The sequence below is a fragment of the Phalacrocorax carbo genome, chromosome 2 (assembly GCF_963921805.1).
Source record: "Phalacrocorax carbo chromosome 2, bPhaCar2.1, whole genome shotgun sequence".
NCBI lineage: Eukaryota > Metazoa > Chordata > Aves > Suliformes > Phalacrocoracidae > Phalacrocorax > Phalacrocorax carbo.
The window spans coordinates 151,922,447-151,937,347 of NC_087514.1; the positions used below are offsets into that span (position 1 = coordinate 151,922,447).

Below are 14,901 nucleotides of genomic sequence, written 5' to 3' on the forward strand. Positions count from 1 at the left end.
CAGTAGTTTCTTTAAGCATGAGTTGTGGTCTTCTGAACATGGGCTTTATATTGTCTCCCATTCTAACAGCAATCATTGGTTCTAGTCACAAAATAGCTATGCATAAAGGGCATATGGGTTAAACTGTGTGTCATTTTTGGTGCTTTCTGGAATCAAGCAACTCTATTCTAAGGACATAAAATTTTAGGAGAGTAGTTCAACTTCTAGGAAACTCTTTTTTTAACATTCTCATTTTTTTTATTAGGAGTTTATCCCCACTTAAGTATATTATATAAAGGCAAGTATAAAATAAAGAGTTAAAGGTTGAAATAAAGGACAGTATAAAGGCTGATATTGCATATGAGAGCTTTCTATTGTTCTACTTTTAAGAAAAACCTGTTTATTTGAGAAAATAAATATCCACCGCAATACATAGTATTAACAGTGAACATTTGATGTCATTACACTCTCCAGCCTCAGTGGAAGCGGGGTTTTTGTTTGGTTTTTGTTTTTTAAACTTACTTCCTCCACCCTCTCCACCCACCCCCCCGCCCAAATAATGACACACTGAAATCCAGAGTCAAAGTGGGATTAGAAATCAAGCACATTTGACCGCTTATGTCCATTAGTTTTCTCTGGCCATACTTTTCTTGTACCTACTTAAAACTGTAGCAGACAATTAAAACCAGAACATGCTAAAGGTAAAACATATTTCTCATTTGCCAGCCATTTAAAATTAGTTCTCGCTTAGAGAATATGGTACCATATTTTCATAAACCGCAGAATATTATGAGTACACTAAACTATACACCAACTTGCATATCCATAAATATCTGCAATTTTTATTTTTTCTCACTCTGGGGCTACTTTACACCCTGCTTCTACTATTGTAGAACTCACTAACTCATTGTTTATTTATATAGCAATTTTGTTGACCTGTTTTTTGCCTTTTATCTCTGCAAATGCTGACTACTCTGAACTGATAAGAAGTATCACTGGTATCCCCCATCCCCCCTTTCAATAATCAATTATTAGGAAATTACATATTATGACATTACCATACCCAGGTTTCTTTCCAGAATGACTTACTCTTAGGGATATTTGGAAAGATGTAGGTGGCTTTTTTTGTTCTGTAGTAAACTAGCATGGATTCTGTATGTATTCGTGTTTTATATTTGCTAGTGATGCTTCTGTTCAAATTTGCTTCTCAGCTATCTTTTTTTTGTTTGCTTATGTTTTATAACATTACAGATAGCTATATTCTTTTAAATTATCTCAGTGAGCTACCCAGAGTTTGGATAAAAATGAGATAAATGTAGGCAAATATGACACTAGAGGTTCTTCATTATCTTATAAAATGTCACATTACAGTAGTAAGAAGATGCATATAGAAATTATCTTAACAGCATGAAGATTTCAACCTTAAATGAACGATGTAATTTGTAGTGAATTTCACCTTATTTGCTAGTGTCAACTGTCTGTTTTAAATGAGATAATGGAACTGTCAAACATATTTAAAGAGTTCAGACACCATAGTACAAAACTGGCATAGAATGCCTTTGTGATAGCTTATGCCTTTTTTTTTTTTTTTTTGAAAGATAATTCAGTATTTCATTGCTTTGGCACCTCAAAGAATGGCATGATATGTTCACTTAGTTATTTTAGGTGTTCATGGTTGAGATGCAATAGGTACAAAGCTTGTTTGAGGTTCTTTCTGAATCATAATTTGAAGTAGTGACCAAGTAAACATCTTCCTCAGTTCTCATCTCAATGAGGGGAAAGTAATTTGTCTTACATATGTATGAATTTTTGCTTCTGTAGCGAACAGATACATACATGTGCTGCATGGCCAAAATTTTTTGTTACCTTTTACTTTTTGTAAGCACTTCCAATTTACACTGCAGAATAACAAACAGAGATGTGAAGGGATAATACTGTATGTAATCTCCTATTTTTATTACCGTTCAACAGCTAGTAAGTAAACACAATCCTTTAGATTCTAAGACTGCCTGAAAGTTCTTAAATTTGGAGAAATAACAGCCTGGTGAAACAAGAAGCTTGGAAGCACTAAACATGAGCGTGCGATTTTTCCACCATAAAAGCACTGTTATTCTCCTGAGCAGTATGTTGCTAGAAATGACCAGTAAAGCAGCATTACAAAAGTAGTTGTGTCTTTAACATTCAGAACAGACACACAGAAGCTGGCTTTCTTGCAACAGAATTGAAGTTTTAACACTTTGTTGCAAGTGGACATACTTAAAACTGGATAAGGAATTGCCATGTGATCAACGGGTTTCATGCAGGAAATCACAAGACAACATTGTTCTGCATTAGGTAATGCTAACAAAAACAAGATAGGCTGAAATGAACAACAGTTCTGTAGTTTCCCAGGCTCTCCGCAGGAGACTGTCACTGTGCTGTGTGTTGCCTTCGTTAACAGTATTGGTTTAAGATACTGCAGTCCTGCTTTTTGCTCTGCCATTTTTTCTTTTTCCTCCATAGTCACACTTGCTCCTTCATTTGTACCAGCACAGTTGCTTATGAAGATGCACTGGGTACCAAGCTGGAATCTGATCAGATACTTTAGCAACTCAGCAAAAAACCTGAACTACATAAATCAGAAGAAAAGCCACTTGAAAAGACCCGTGTTGTAAGTTACGTTCCCACTGCCCTCTTCCTTCACATGATCCAGTTTGTGAAGGCTGCAGAATACAGTAGCCTGGAATGGTAAAACCTGTGCAAAAAGGATCTGAAAATGATAAAACTGCATGTGCAATTTAATATGCACTCCAAACAGTACTACACTGCCATATGCTATATTTGAAAACCTTTGCCTATAAGACTGGTGTCTAAACTAGTCTATAAATGAAGGATTTCTTATTTTCTTTGGCTGATTACATACTGTGTATGAGTGGGGTTTTATAGCTTCAAGTACATATATAACAGGCAACATTTTCCACATGCATGAAAGGAGTTAGATGCCAATATAATGGCGTAATCTTACATGGGGAATGCATTGTCAGCCATACACATTCAGAAATGGAGTCCAGCACCCTCAGGGAAACTAAGCTAAACCCAAAAGGTGTTATACCACTGAGCTATATCCAAGAGAGGAGGAAAAGCCACTAGCCATCAGTTCTCTTACTGAGAAGAAACAAAGCTAACAGAGGAGCAGTGAAAGCTATTACCACTTTTCTACTTTTGCAGCTATAGCTAAGCTCTTAAAGTTTGTGGAGGCAGTTGCTTCCATAAGAGGAGCAGAAAGACTGCAAGAGGAGCTAGTGACGTAGGATTATTATTTTACAGATTCAGTGTTTGTCCCAACATCACCTGTCCAAGTAGAGCCCATTTTACCATTCTCTCACCTAAAATGTGTCTGAAAGCATCAAGAGAAGTGATTGTACCCCTGTACTTGGCACTGGTGAAGCCACACCTTGAATATTGTGTTTAGTTTTGGGCCCCTCAGTACAAGAAGGACATCAAGTTGCTGGAGCGTGTCAAAAGAAGGGCAACAAAGCTGGTGAAGGGTCTAGAGAACAAGTCATACAAGGAGAGGTTGAGGGAACTGGGTTGTTTAGCCTGGAGAAGAGGAGGCTGAGGGGAGACCTTATTGCTCTACAACAACCTGAAAGGAGGTTGTAGTGAGGTGTGCGTTGGTCTCCTCAGTCACTAGTGATAGGACAAGAGGAAACGGCCTCAAGCTGCATCAGGGGAGGTTTAGATTGGATATTAGGAAAAAATTTCTTTACTGAAGGAATGGTCAGGCATTGGAACAGCCTGCCCAGAGAGGTGGTAGAGTCACCATTCCTGGAGGTATTTAAAAGATGTGTAGACATGGCACTTTAGGGCATGGCTTAAAAGGGATGGTGGTGTTGGGTTGACAGTTGGACTTGATGATCCTAGACATCTTTTCCAACCTTAATGATTCTATGATTCTGCAAAGGGTTTGTGGGAGGTTTTTAGTACTGTCAGAAAGGAATTAGCTTCCTTTATACAGCTTCTTCAGAAGACTTAAGTTTTTATGTGTGTACGGAAAACATGTATTAGTGGGAGCAGTTATTCTGTTAGATATAGCAGTGGTAAAAAGACAAAAATTACGCTGAGACTCTTCTCTATTGAAGGATGTCTTTCCTTGTTTAAATTTACTGGATTCAGAATAGTTACCCTGAGAAATGTAAAGGTTAAAAGGTGATTTATGAGTTTCTGCTTTACTCTTCCATTCCATAATATGTATTTCCTCCAAAATATTATGCTAGGCACACCTTGAATTCTTGCTTTAGTCATCTTCAACAACTCATTTCACAAAATAATCTTTTAGGATTAAGTAGTAAGTAAGACAGACGAAGTTTTAAAATGTAGCCCTTTTGCAATGTTTAAAAAAAAAAAGAAAAAGGATAAAAATATCAACAAATGTCTGACTTTATGCTCCATTTTTTTAAAAACCTTTATCCAAAACATTTTGTATTCTGAAATACAAAATAATAATATTAAAATCACAATTTATTCTTCTTTCATGCTAATTACTCTACTAAAAACATCGAGGTAGATAAAATCTGACCCGGGCAGATAGGCTAGCCACCTCTTACTTAGGCGCAGACTTCTGCAAACATTGGTTTAAAACACACGAATAATTTCTGAGTCAAGTGAAGTTAATCATATGATTATGCATTTCCAGTAGAAGAGCAAAAATCTTATCCTTTTCTTGCTGGAAATGTAAAGGATTGGCCTTGCAAAAAACCCAACCAACAAACAAACAAACCAACCCCAAACAAACAAACACAACAACCAAAAAACCCCAAACTCAAACAAAACAGAACAGCAAACAAAAGCCCAACCAACCAAAAAACGCCAAACCAAGTAAAAAAGCTCCACCTTCCAACAGAATGCTAATTCATTAATCAAAGAGCTAAGTATAGATCCCTGTGGTATTCTGCATAGAATAAGGTGAAAGGCTAAAAATGTGGAGAAGTTGAGAAATTATGGTTGTACATAGGTCTGACAGTAGGCACAGTGATGCACACTGTCCTGAATCCTTCCAGTGACCATTAAGTTAAAAACAAACAAAAATAACCCCCGCCACAGACATACACCCACCCCACACCGCCATATAAACCTTGGGCTGCCACAGTGGTCACGCACTAACCTGGGGTAAGGAGCACATAGACTGGGGGCAAGCTATGCTTCTTTGTGTAACTTTAGAAAGTTTACTACTACACTGTTAATTGCATGGCTCAATGTATGTGCAAATATATAGCAAATTCGATCCAGCTAAGGTTATATGCTCTAACTTTTTAAATTTTGTTTTTAAATCATTTACATAAACACTGCCAAGACAGGATTTATTTCTTGAAACAATTTTTATAGATCGACTTGCAAGTGCTTCAGAGCTTCTGGATAGTATGATCTACTCTATGATGTCAAATGCTTTAAATTGCAGCTCCTGAATCAGAATGGAAGTAGTATATAGGCTTGCCTCAGACAATTCAGGAAAACCTTGATTTACACCTAATTAGGAATTAGCTAGACTTCAGAAGTCTTTTGGTGCAGGAAAGTACCATAAGACTTGTGGTACAGACTTGGTGCAGACTTGTTTCTTGAATGAAGAGACATTCCCTAGTGCATATGTTCGCATTGGAGTGGAGGTGGGGGGGTTGTCCAGCTGTTTTGGTTTTTATTGGCCTTTTTGGTTTGGGGGGGTGGCTGGGAGAAGTGTTTGGCTGTTAGTTGGGTTTTGGTGTTTTGTTGTTGTTGTTGGTTGGGTTGGGTTTTTTTATGTTAGTGGGATCTACCTACATACCTAAAAGTATGACTAAACCCTCATGAAATGAATTCCAGATCAAATTAATAGGATTGTGTTATTAAGTACCTAACACAGGCTATACCATATTTACTTAAGGTAAATACAGTTTTCCAAAGACAGGAAAAAACCCACAAATAACTCAGCTTTTGGATTTCAAAAGTCTGATGTTGTTAGTTTGCAAAAATACAAAAGAAGTCTTTCAACCTCAGATGCGGATTCCTTCACACTACACACTGTAGTTTGATTTATATTTCTAAATTCAGCATGAGAGAGTGTTATAAAGGTATTGTTTGTCTTCTGGGATACAAACTAGTCATGATCATATTTACAACCAAACATTTATATACACACTTCAGAAAACTCAAATTAATAATGCTGTATTAGTGAAAAAAAGCTAATGAGCTAAGTTTGAATATATAATCTAGCAGAATAGGCTAGATCTGAATACAAAACTGATCTGATAAGGCTGTTCTGATGTTTTGGGGTTTTTTTTGTTTGTTTGATTTGTTTTCTCAAATCATTTAGAGTACAAGCAGTTACGGCTTTGACCCCCTCACCCCTCTCTGATACAGTCACTCTGTTCTCGTTCTCTTATTATTTAATGTGTTAGTTTTACAGTTGTTTGACACTGTTGATCTAAGAGAAGACAGACCACTGTCATTAACACAGGGGCCTATGCACAAGCCAGGTGCTGGTCACAATCGCCAAGTCTGCTGAACTTCATCTGATGTGTAAGCAACTCAAGAAGGGTGTTACCACAAAGGACATGACCTGATTTAAAAAAAAATATCTGGGGAGAACATAGAAGATGGGAAGGAAAACAGTTGCTCACATTAAAGTAGCTCATTGGAAAGTCTGCTTGACTAAAGCTTCTAAGTCCCACAGATTCCTGCGATATCCAATTTTTAGCTTGGAAATTGATTCAGAGATGACAAAAAAAATCAGAATACTTTCTTACGGAATCTTCATTCATTATGTGGTTATGAGTGTGTATGGGCCAAACAGAATATGTGTATGCAGAGTCATCAGACGTAAGTTTTTTCCCCCCCACTCTTATCCAGCACGGCTTCTCCTTAAAAAATGCCGATTGTGGCACTTTTTTTGAATTGTGAATACACAATCACATTGTCTAAAGGCATCAAGATATTCTGTCTTGTATGGATACCTTTAAGACCATCAGAAAGAACACAACTGCTCTGCATTATAGCATTTGAAATTACATTTTAAGTTTTTCTTAAGAAAAAATTCTCTGAACTAATTCATCCAGGTAGCATGCCCGGTCTATGCCTGGTATTACAGATGAAAAGCTCTCAGGTAAAAGGACCCTCTGAAGAAATCAGACTTTTAGTCATAAGGTTATGGCAGCACCAAGATTCCTAGTAAACAGATACAGAACCTGAGGGATGCCTATGATGCTGAAAGGCCCAGATCTGAGTCACCTTGTTTTTTAACCTGTTTGAACAAACATTGAAAACTCTCTTATTTGTGTTAATGAATATTCAATATGCACACACCTGTGAGGCCAGGGAGGTCTTACTTCCATTTAGCAAGTCTCTTAAACCTCTGAAGGGGAGAGAGGATTAAGAGCTAACTTTTCATTACCTAAATCATGCACAAGTCAGTATAAGCAAACACTGGGGCATGAGATTTTCTGATTAAGTGCAGATGTTCACATCTGACCTAGTCATAATAGGCAGATGGAGATCAGTGAAGTTTAAATTATGGTTCTTATCACAGCAGGAATCAAAAATCTGGAGGTTTTTTTAATTGGGGTGATTTGCTTGACCTTTTTCTTTTCAATGACTAGGATAACAGATTTAACAACATCCATCTGAAGTCAGGTAAAGCAAGTTCTATATCAAGTGTTTATGATACAGTGATTCCAATTTTCTCAGAAACATAGCTTACTGTTTGTTAATCCACTGAAGCATGAGTTAACACCACCTTATAGGCTCGTTACCTAAATATCTGACCATACACTTGTAAGCACAGGTCCCAGAGAAAAACCAAAAAGGAATCTGACAAGAAATCCCAGTGCTCAATACATTGTAAACATCTAACTCCTCCTTTTCCCTTTCCCTAGCAAAAGTGATCCAGATGGTCTTCAACAGCAGAAGATGGAGGATCAGCATCCCACTATTGGAAACCACCTGGTCCAGGTTTGAATTCCCAGAGTGCAGAAGGCCTAGCATTTAGAGCTCTTACTATTTTCACTGGTGCTCCAGTCAACAGACAATGGCACCTGTAACTATTGTTTTCTGCTGTATGGTATTGTATGCCTCTGAGCAACTTCCCATTTACCATCCGGGACCACCATAACAGCATCTCAACTGCCTGCACAGCTAATGAAGACTAGTACTCACATGTTATTTGGCAGTTCCCACCTCTCTCTATTGTTTATACAGAAAGATAAGCAGAAAGAATAGTTTTTAGCAAATGTACTTAGTTTTTAAGCACTGCAATACCTACTTTAAGGGTCAAATTCTGACCACCAATTTTAGGCTCTAGCTATTATCAGTAGGGAATTTATGAACAAAACTTCCTATTAAGGAAATCTGTAGTGTTGGTATTATCTTGCTCCTGGGGCCAAAGGACAGTCCAGTAGTAACATGGTGCATTGGAAGCATGACTTTAGCTAAGAATCTAAAGCAGCCCATGGGAGCTGAAGCCACTGGTATGTGGGCATGTGTGTCCAAGACATACTTTGTTGCTCACAACAGCAAGTCAGAAAAATTCTGTTTCAGAGCACTGATATTTCCCCCTGACTCCATATATTTACTAAAGCATTTAAAATCTAGGATTGTCTAAGAATTTGGACCTTTTCACTACAATATAAATTAACTTCTTGAGCTATTTGATAAAAGAGGAGAAATATGAAGAATGCTAAAAGATGGAAAGATGCGCTAGCCAAAGCCATTTCCTCTGGCATATAGGAGGTAAAGCAGATAATTTCGTAACACTGAAAAGCCATGCAAATACCAGTCTGAAAGAGGTGTGGAGGGATCTAACTTTCTAGAAGATGAAAGTTTGAAGCAAGCAAGGAATCTATCATCCTTTGTTGGGTGAAACAAAGGGAAGCTGGGAAACAGGTGTCCCTTAAAGCAAGTTTTAAAAACATTATTCATTGCTATAACTCGACGCTGACACGTATGATGTGGAGTACTACAGATAGCGAAGTTATGAAATAAGAAAGGTGAGAATCAAGACTATGTCACAAGATTTAGAACATAAAGATACCTTCTCCCCCATTCCTGAAACCTTGTTGAGTGTTGAATCAAGGAAACAATGAAGAGTTTAGAACAGCCAGAAGTCCCAGCTGCCAAGGTATGTTATCACCCATAGGAAAACAGAGAACACAGTGATATATGAGTGAATGAAGCAGGAGTTATACCTTATTTGAACCGAGTCCCAAATGATGTTCTTTTATGCCACTAGCACACACCTGGGGAACTGTCTTCACATTATTATTGGCTACCTTTGGAAGCTGATTAAATCTGTCTGGGATCTACACATCTGCACTTCTATGGCAATTTGAGACAGATGGCCATCTTTACCCTGTGCCTCTTATTTGAGAGTATAATACTAGTAATATTGATAGGAGGAATGTCATGAAGGCACACAGAACAGTTTGGTCAGTCAGAATAAATTAAGATCTTGGAAAATATTATTTCATTTACAGTAGGGTGCTATACTTCAAATAGTTTTAAGCCAGGAGAGCCAAATATCTTTGAAAGGTGTATGGAGTCTATGTAGAGTTTCTAAATAAAAGGGAAACTGTATTAGGAGAAAAATATATTAGTTTTGCCATCTTAGAAAGGCAATAATATAAAGGGGACAAAATTGAGAAACCCACCAAGAAAAAAAAATAGAAGAATCTCTTATGTTTTAGGTCCTGGTATTCCACAGACAGGCAGTTCAGAAGGAACAGGGTAGGAAAAACACACAATCAAGACAGAGCCACCCCTCAGTAATGACTCTTCCAGGCATTTCTGCAGAATATACAGGATGCAGTAAGTTAGTTGCTATTTAGCTTCAAGAGGATGCTAAATCTTAATTCTTATTCCTTATTGACAACACATCTGCCGGGAACTATTTCTTGTTCAACAATGGCTCAGAAAGAAAGCAGAAGAGCGGAAACCACTGAATTGCAAAATACCAGCACTTCACTCCTCTCACCTTATGACTTCTTGGGTAGGAGTGAGAACAGACACTTTCATCAGATACAGCATCAAAGTTGCAAAATGACAACCAATGTTAAACAGTAGACCCAACTGAATGGGGGAAAAGAAGAGCAAGTGTGAAGCGAGTTTCTATTCGGCATTCATGTTCTCGCTGACTTCACTGAGCTAGAAGCTGCCGCTGAGCAGCAGTATCACCAGCAACAAGTTCACTTATGGCCTACACGCACAGGCTGCAGTCACAAGAAATCACCATGTTCATAGTCCAGGATGACAAGAGGAGCAGAAGCATGGAGTTACCTTCAGTAGTTTATCAGTTGCTCAGTACCATTGTCCATGGATGAGCAAACTGAATATTGGTGGTCTATACAGTGTAAAGAAAATGAAAGTTGTGTCAGAATTACTCAGATGTAAATAACCCAGTGATTCTCTAAGATTTATAGTTACGATAATAGTGTCAACAACAGTTGGCTGTATTTCCATTGGCATAATCCAAAATGCCAACCTGGTGAACTAGTGATCTGTCCCAGAGGTGGAAGATGTCCAAAATCCACACTTTCTAAGAGGGTCTATATCCTGATACTTGTCCTCAAGACCTAAGAGTTGTACCAGGACACTGACGATGTAATGGTCATATTGCACTGTTGTAGGCCAACAGGACTCTCTTCTCCAGCCAAGACTTCAAATAAGCAGATCTTGTCTGACAGAAGAGAAATGATGAAAGCTGACTGCTCTCTTGGATATGTCTCTTACAGGAAGAAGGTTACAAGATGTAGTTACCTAAGATAGAAGTAAATTTTACCTTCCAAAAAAAAAAAAAAAAAGACAGAGAGACCATTACAGAGACCTACTACAAGTTGTGAATCAGTTTCCATAAAACTAAATAACTTCAAGAACAAACTTTCTTTAAGACAAAATCTAAATGCACTTTTGAAGATTAAAATGCTCATGAGAAGTTCAGAAACTTTCAAGCAGACCAGTATTTGTCGAATTTATTCTTTGAAAACAATGAAGACATTGAAAAGTAAAGTAGATGCAAAGGTATCTAAAATCATCAGCTTCACATCACTCCCAAATAATAAGCACATTGATTCCTTAAAAATGTGTTAAATTTAATGTTAAATTTGTTCCTGAACCTGTTGAGTTTTCTAATATATGCTCTGATCACAGGCTTGACTATGTCTTCCCACCCATCTTCTTAGAACATTAATCACTTGTTTTCTTAAACACCTAATATGGATGTCAGCAGAAAGCCTTCTAAAACATTTGCACTTAAAACCAAGGTGATCTGTAGGTTGTAACATGAGAAAAACAACACACATTAATATATATCTATTTAAATAAATGTAAAACGCATGCTCCAGTTAGCAACAGGAAAGAAAAAACCCACCCACCTCAGGTGAATCCTGTTACAATGTGAAGGACTAGGTTAGGTTTTCCCTTCTTTACAATCCCGCCTTCATGCACAATCCAAACTCCTTCAGACCTCGTCAAGAAATTTGCATATGCAAGCACACAAGCAAGAGGGACCTCACAGTTTTAATAACCGGCAGCGAATATAACCTTTAACTTCACAACAAGCAAACAATGGACTAGTTGCACAATAAGTGTGTACCAAAGCCTTCCATATTGTATGGAAAAATCATTTTAAAACCTTTCATCTGCAGCTACTGTAAAATCATTTTGGGGGTGGGGCCGAAAATCTCATTACTGAAAAAAACTGATCTCTAGGTACAGGACTGGAAAAAAATAAATAAAAATCTGCTTCATTACACAAACCGGTGAAAGGGTGAGGTCATGCCTGTTCCGGGCCGTAGTTCATGCAACATCACAATTTTTCAGAGATACAATTTAATCATCTTTCTAACTAATCGGCGGTTACTCTTGATAGAGAAAAGGAAAAGGTACAATAGATCAAACCGTGCCCCACCTTTCTCCCGGCCCCCCCGGCCCCCCCAGCCAGGGACACAAATCGTTCCGGAGCACCACAGCGCCGCCAACACGGATCGATGCAAAACAAAAAAGATCTCCCACCGTGTGGAAAAAAAAATGCGCCTAGAAAAATGCCAAAAATTACAAAATGTCTCCCAAATGTACCTTCCTGAAGGAAAAAGAACACACAAACAAACCCCTTACCCCCCCAACCCAAGACATCTAAATGAAGTGTGGTGAAATAAGAGCCTTTATATAACTAATGCTTTAAGCTAATTGCCCCAAGAGCGCTAATTTGTAAATAAAAAGGTCACTGTTTAGTAAGAGACGTAACTTAATATAAACCCTCTTATGTCAATCTCCACCTTCACCATACCAAGGGCAGATTCCCCCCGTACTTTAGACCAAAGTAATCCATCAAGAGCCATCACAAATGGCATCGTAAACTCTTTTAGCCGCCACCAGACCATACAGCAGCCACATAATATGCTTCTTTATGTATTAGAGCTGCATTATATTTGTAAAGACAAATCTGGTCGTCGATCCGTTTATTACCCGGTAATAAACCCCCCAAACAAAAAGCCAGAAGCGAAAAACCAAATCCATCTGGAAAATATCTGAGTTCTTATACGCCTAAATTGAACTTAAATTGCTGTTAAGCTTCGCTTGAATAAAATTTTAAAGAGGAAACAAAACTGACTTCGGTAATTGTGGCTATTAAGGAGACATCGCTGGGTGGGATACACAGGAGATCAAAGCTGAGAAAAATACAAGGCTACGTTTTGTTCATCAACACAAGGAAAACCCTCCACAGCACTAAACACGAAAAAAAAAAACCAACCAACAAAAAAAAAAAACCGCAGCAACGAATATTTTTGGTTAAAATCGCAAACTTACCTTGGGAGAAGGCAGTCCTTGCAAAACGGCTGTAACAATATGGACTGCACACTCGCTCTCCTACAACCAGCCACCTCCATGCTGCAAAGGGCTCCCCGAACATCCTTAAAATATTTCGCAAATGTAAAAAGTGACACTTTTCTTCTTTTTTTTTTTTTTCTTCCCCTTCCTTCCTTCCACACACCCCCTCCCCTCCTCGCCCCCGCCGGGATCGCCGGCCGAGGAAGGAGGCGGCTTCCCCGAGGGTCTGGGGGCGATGCTGGCGCGGCCGGGGCGGGGGAGCCCGGCGCCCCCGGGGTCACAACTTTACCGAGGCCGGCGGCAGCTCGATGGGCTCCGGGGGCAGCGGCCCCGCCGCCCCCCCCCCCCCCCCGCTCCCACCCCCGCTACCGCCGCCGCCTGGAAAAATGCAGTGTGCCATTTTACACCCGCCTTTGAAACACACAGGACCAAAGTCTAGCGCTGGTTTTCGGTGACACTGCAAAACTACTGCTGGCTCCACGCAGCCCCCCCGCCTCATCCCTCCCTTCAATGAAAGCAGCCGCCTCTTGAGAATTAATAAAGAAAGGCAGCTGGAGAAAATAATTCCGAGACTTCGCCGTTTTCCCTCCTCCCCCCGCCCCAGCCCCCACTCCTGACCCCGAAGCAAGTTTGCGCCGAGCAGCGCATCCCTCCGCCCTTCCCCGCGGCATCGGGCCGCCCCGCGGCCGGCACCCCGGCACCCCGGCCCCGCCGCGCTCCAGCCGCCGAGCCGCGGCTGAAAAAGCCAGTCATGCCTGAAACAAAATCCATGATTCCTGGAAAGTGGAGAGGCTTGAATCCCACCGAACACTCGATTTACTTACAAATATAAATACCTACCTTTGAAAGAACTAAATTAACACTAAATTCAACAGATACATCCGTTACGGCAGGAATAGTTTTTCCATAAATACTGTTTTAAAAACCCCTCCTTATACTGACTGACAGAATTCTACCATGCTGCCCACAAACAAAATGGCTGTGGCACCGAGTTTTTTGGTTCCTCCCACTGTGCCTCCCCCCGGCCTCCAGGAAGTGGTAGAAATCCAAAGTAGAATCCGCACGAAAAGTACAATGCGTCGCCCAAACTCCGTGCGGCACCACCGGCCTCCGCGGGCCGCGAGGCACGGTCGCCGCGTCGTACTTTCTCGAGGATTTTTATTGTTTTTAAAAGAGCATCAATCACTGGGAATTTACATCACTGTGTAATTTGAACTTCCTGCTTTACATATTTATAAGGTCTTTCACCTATCTTGGCAGGCTTTCAGATTAAGTGGGCTGGGAAATTTGATGCTGTGGCTCTAGTTTGTGAGCTGAGTCAGGTAGTGCCTGCTGTAACTGTGCTGCCAAGAGGCAGGCGGATTCGAACGCTTCCAGTGTTCAGTCCGAGATAAAATGACCCCCCTCACATGCCTCAGCCTCGTAAGTGAGCAAGTCGGCGCAGACGGGACGCTGGAACAAGGATTCCCGGTGGTCGCCGGAATTTAGGCCTCTCACACATAAATACACAGTTTGTAATATTTATATTTTCTCGTTCATGGTTCACAGCAGTCTGCCTGAATTACGGTTTCTGTGGAAACAATCTTTTTGTTTCTCTTTCTATGACCCCTGATAGCATTGCAGCCCCTTAACTTTGTTGACATTCACCTTCAAAAGATAATACATAACAAAATATGGCATGCCTAGGGTTGATCATAAACATGTCAATATGTGGTCCCCTGCCTGAGCCACCAATCCTGCCAGGCAATAGCACGGCTCCTCTTGCACGCTGCCTCATGGGCTCCGTAGGGCCTGATTCATTTCCCGTGAGAGTCCTTTTACTGCCTTTAGTAGGAGTTACAATGGAGACAGGCTGTCAGACCTGCTGAGCCTGACCAGAGCTACATTAAAAGACTTCAATTAATATTCCCATCCGCTACTATTCTAAACCTTTTTCAGGGGTACTGAAACAACAGTGAAATTGGGAATTTTCTTCCTGAACCACCTCATATTTCTTGGGTTTCAAAAAAAAATACCTGCAAAGAACTTAGAGCAAATTTTGTCATCATTATAATTTTGTTTGTATTATTATGCTATCTAGCAACCTTAATCCTG

At 39.8% G+C, this 14,901-nt stretch overlaps 1 protein-coding gene and 1 long non-coding RNA gene across 4 annotated transcripts in view; one reads left to right on the plus strand and one right to left on the minus strand.

The window, feature by feature from the left end:
- The window catches only part of EPC1 (enhancer of polycomb homolog 1), a 67,317-nt gene extending 53,364 nt beyond the window's left edge, over positions 1 to 13,953 (minus strand). For 2 of the 3 annotated variants that reach the window (XM_064444931.1, XM_064444927.1), the window contains exon 1: positions 12,787 to 13,126. Coding sequence is in view for 2 of the 3 variants with exons in the window: in XM_064444927.1 (XP_064300997.1) it covers positions 12,787 to 12,866 (80 nt within the window). In the remaining variant the exon portion in view is untranslated. Of the gene's footprint in view, positions 1 to 12,786; positions 13,127 to 13,647 lie in introns of those variants that run through there. The other variant, XM_064444925.1, reaches the window with a different exon arrangement.
- LOC135312120 (uncharacterized) lies at positions 855 to 7,938 on the plus strand. Its single transcript, XR_010371785.1, has 2 exons — positions 855 to 2,629; positions 7,863 to 7,938. It is a non-coding gene; the product is annotated as an uncharacterized LOC135312120 (long non-coding RNA).
- Positions 13,954 to 14,901: the final 948 nt, after the last annotated feature.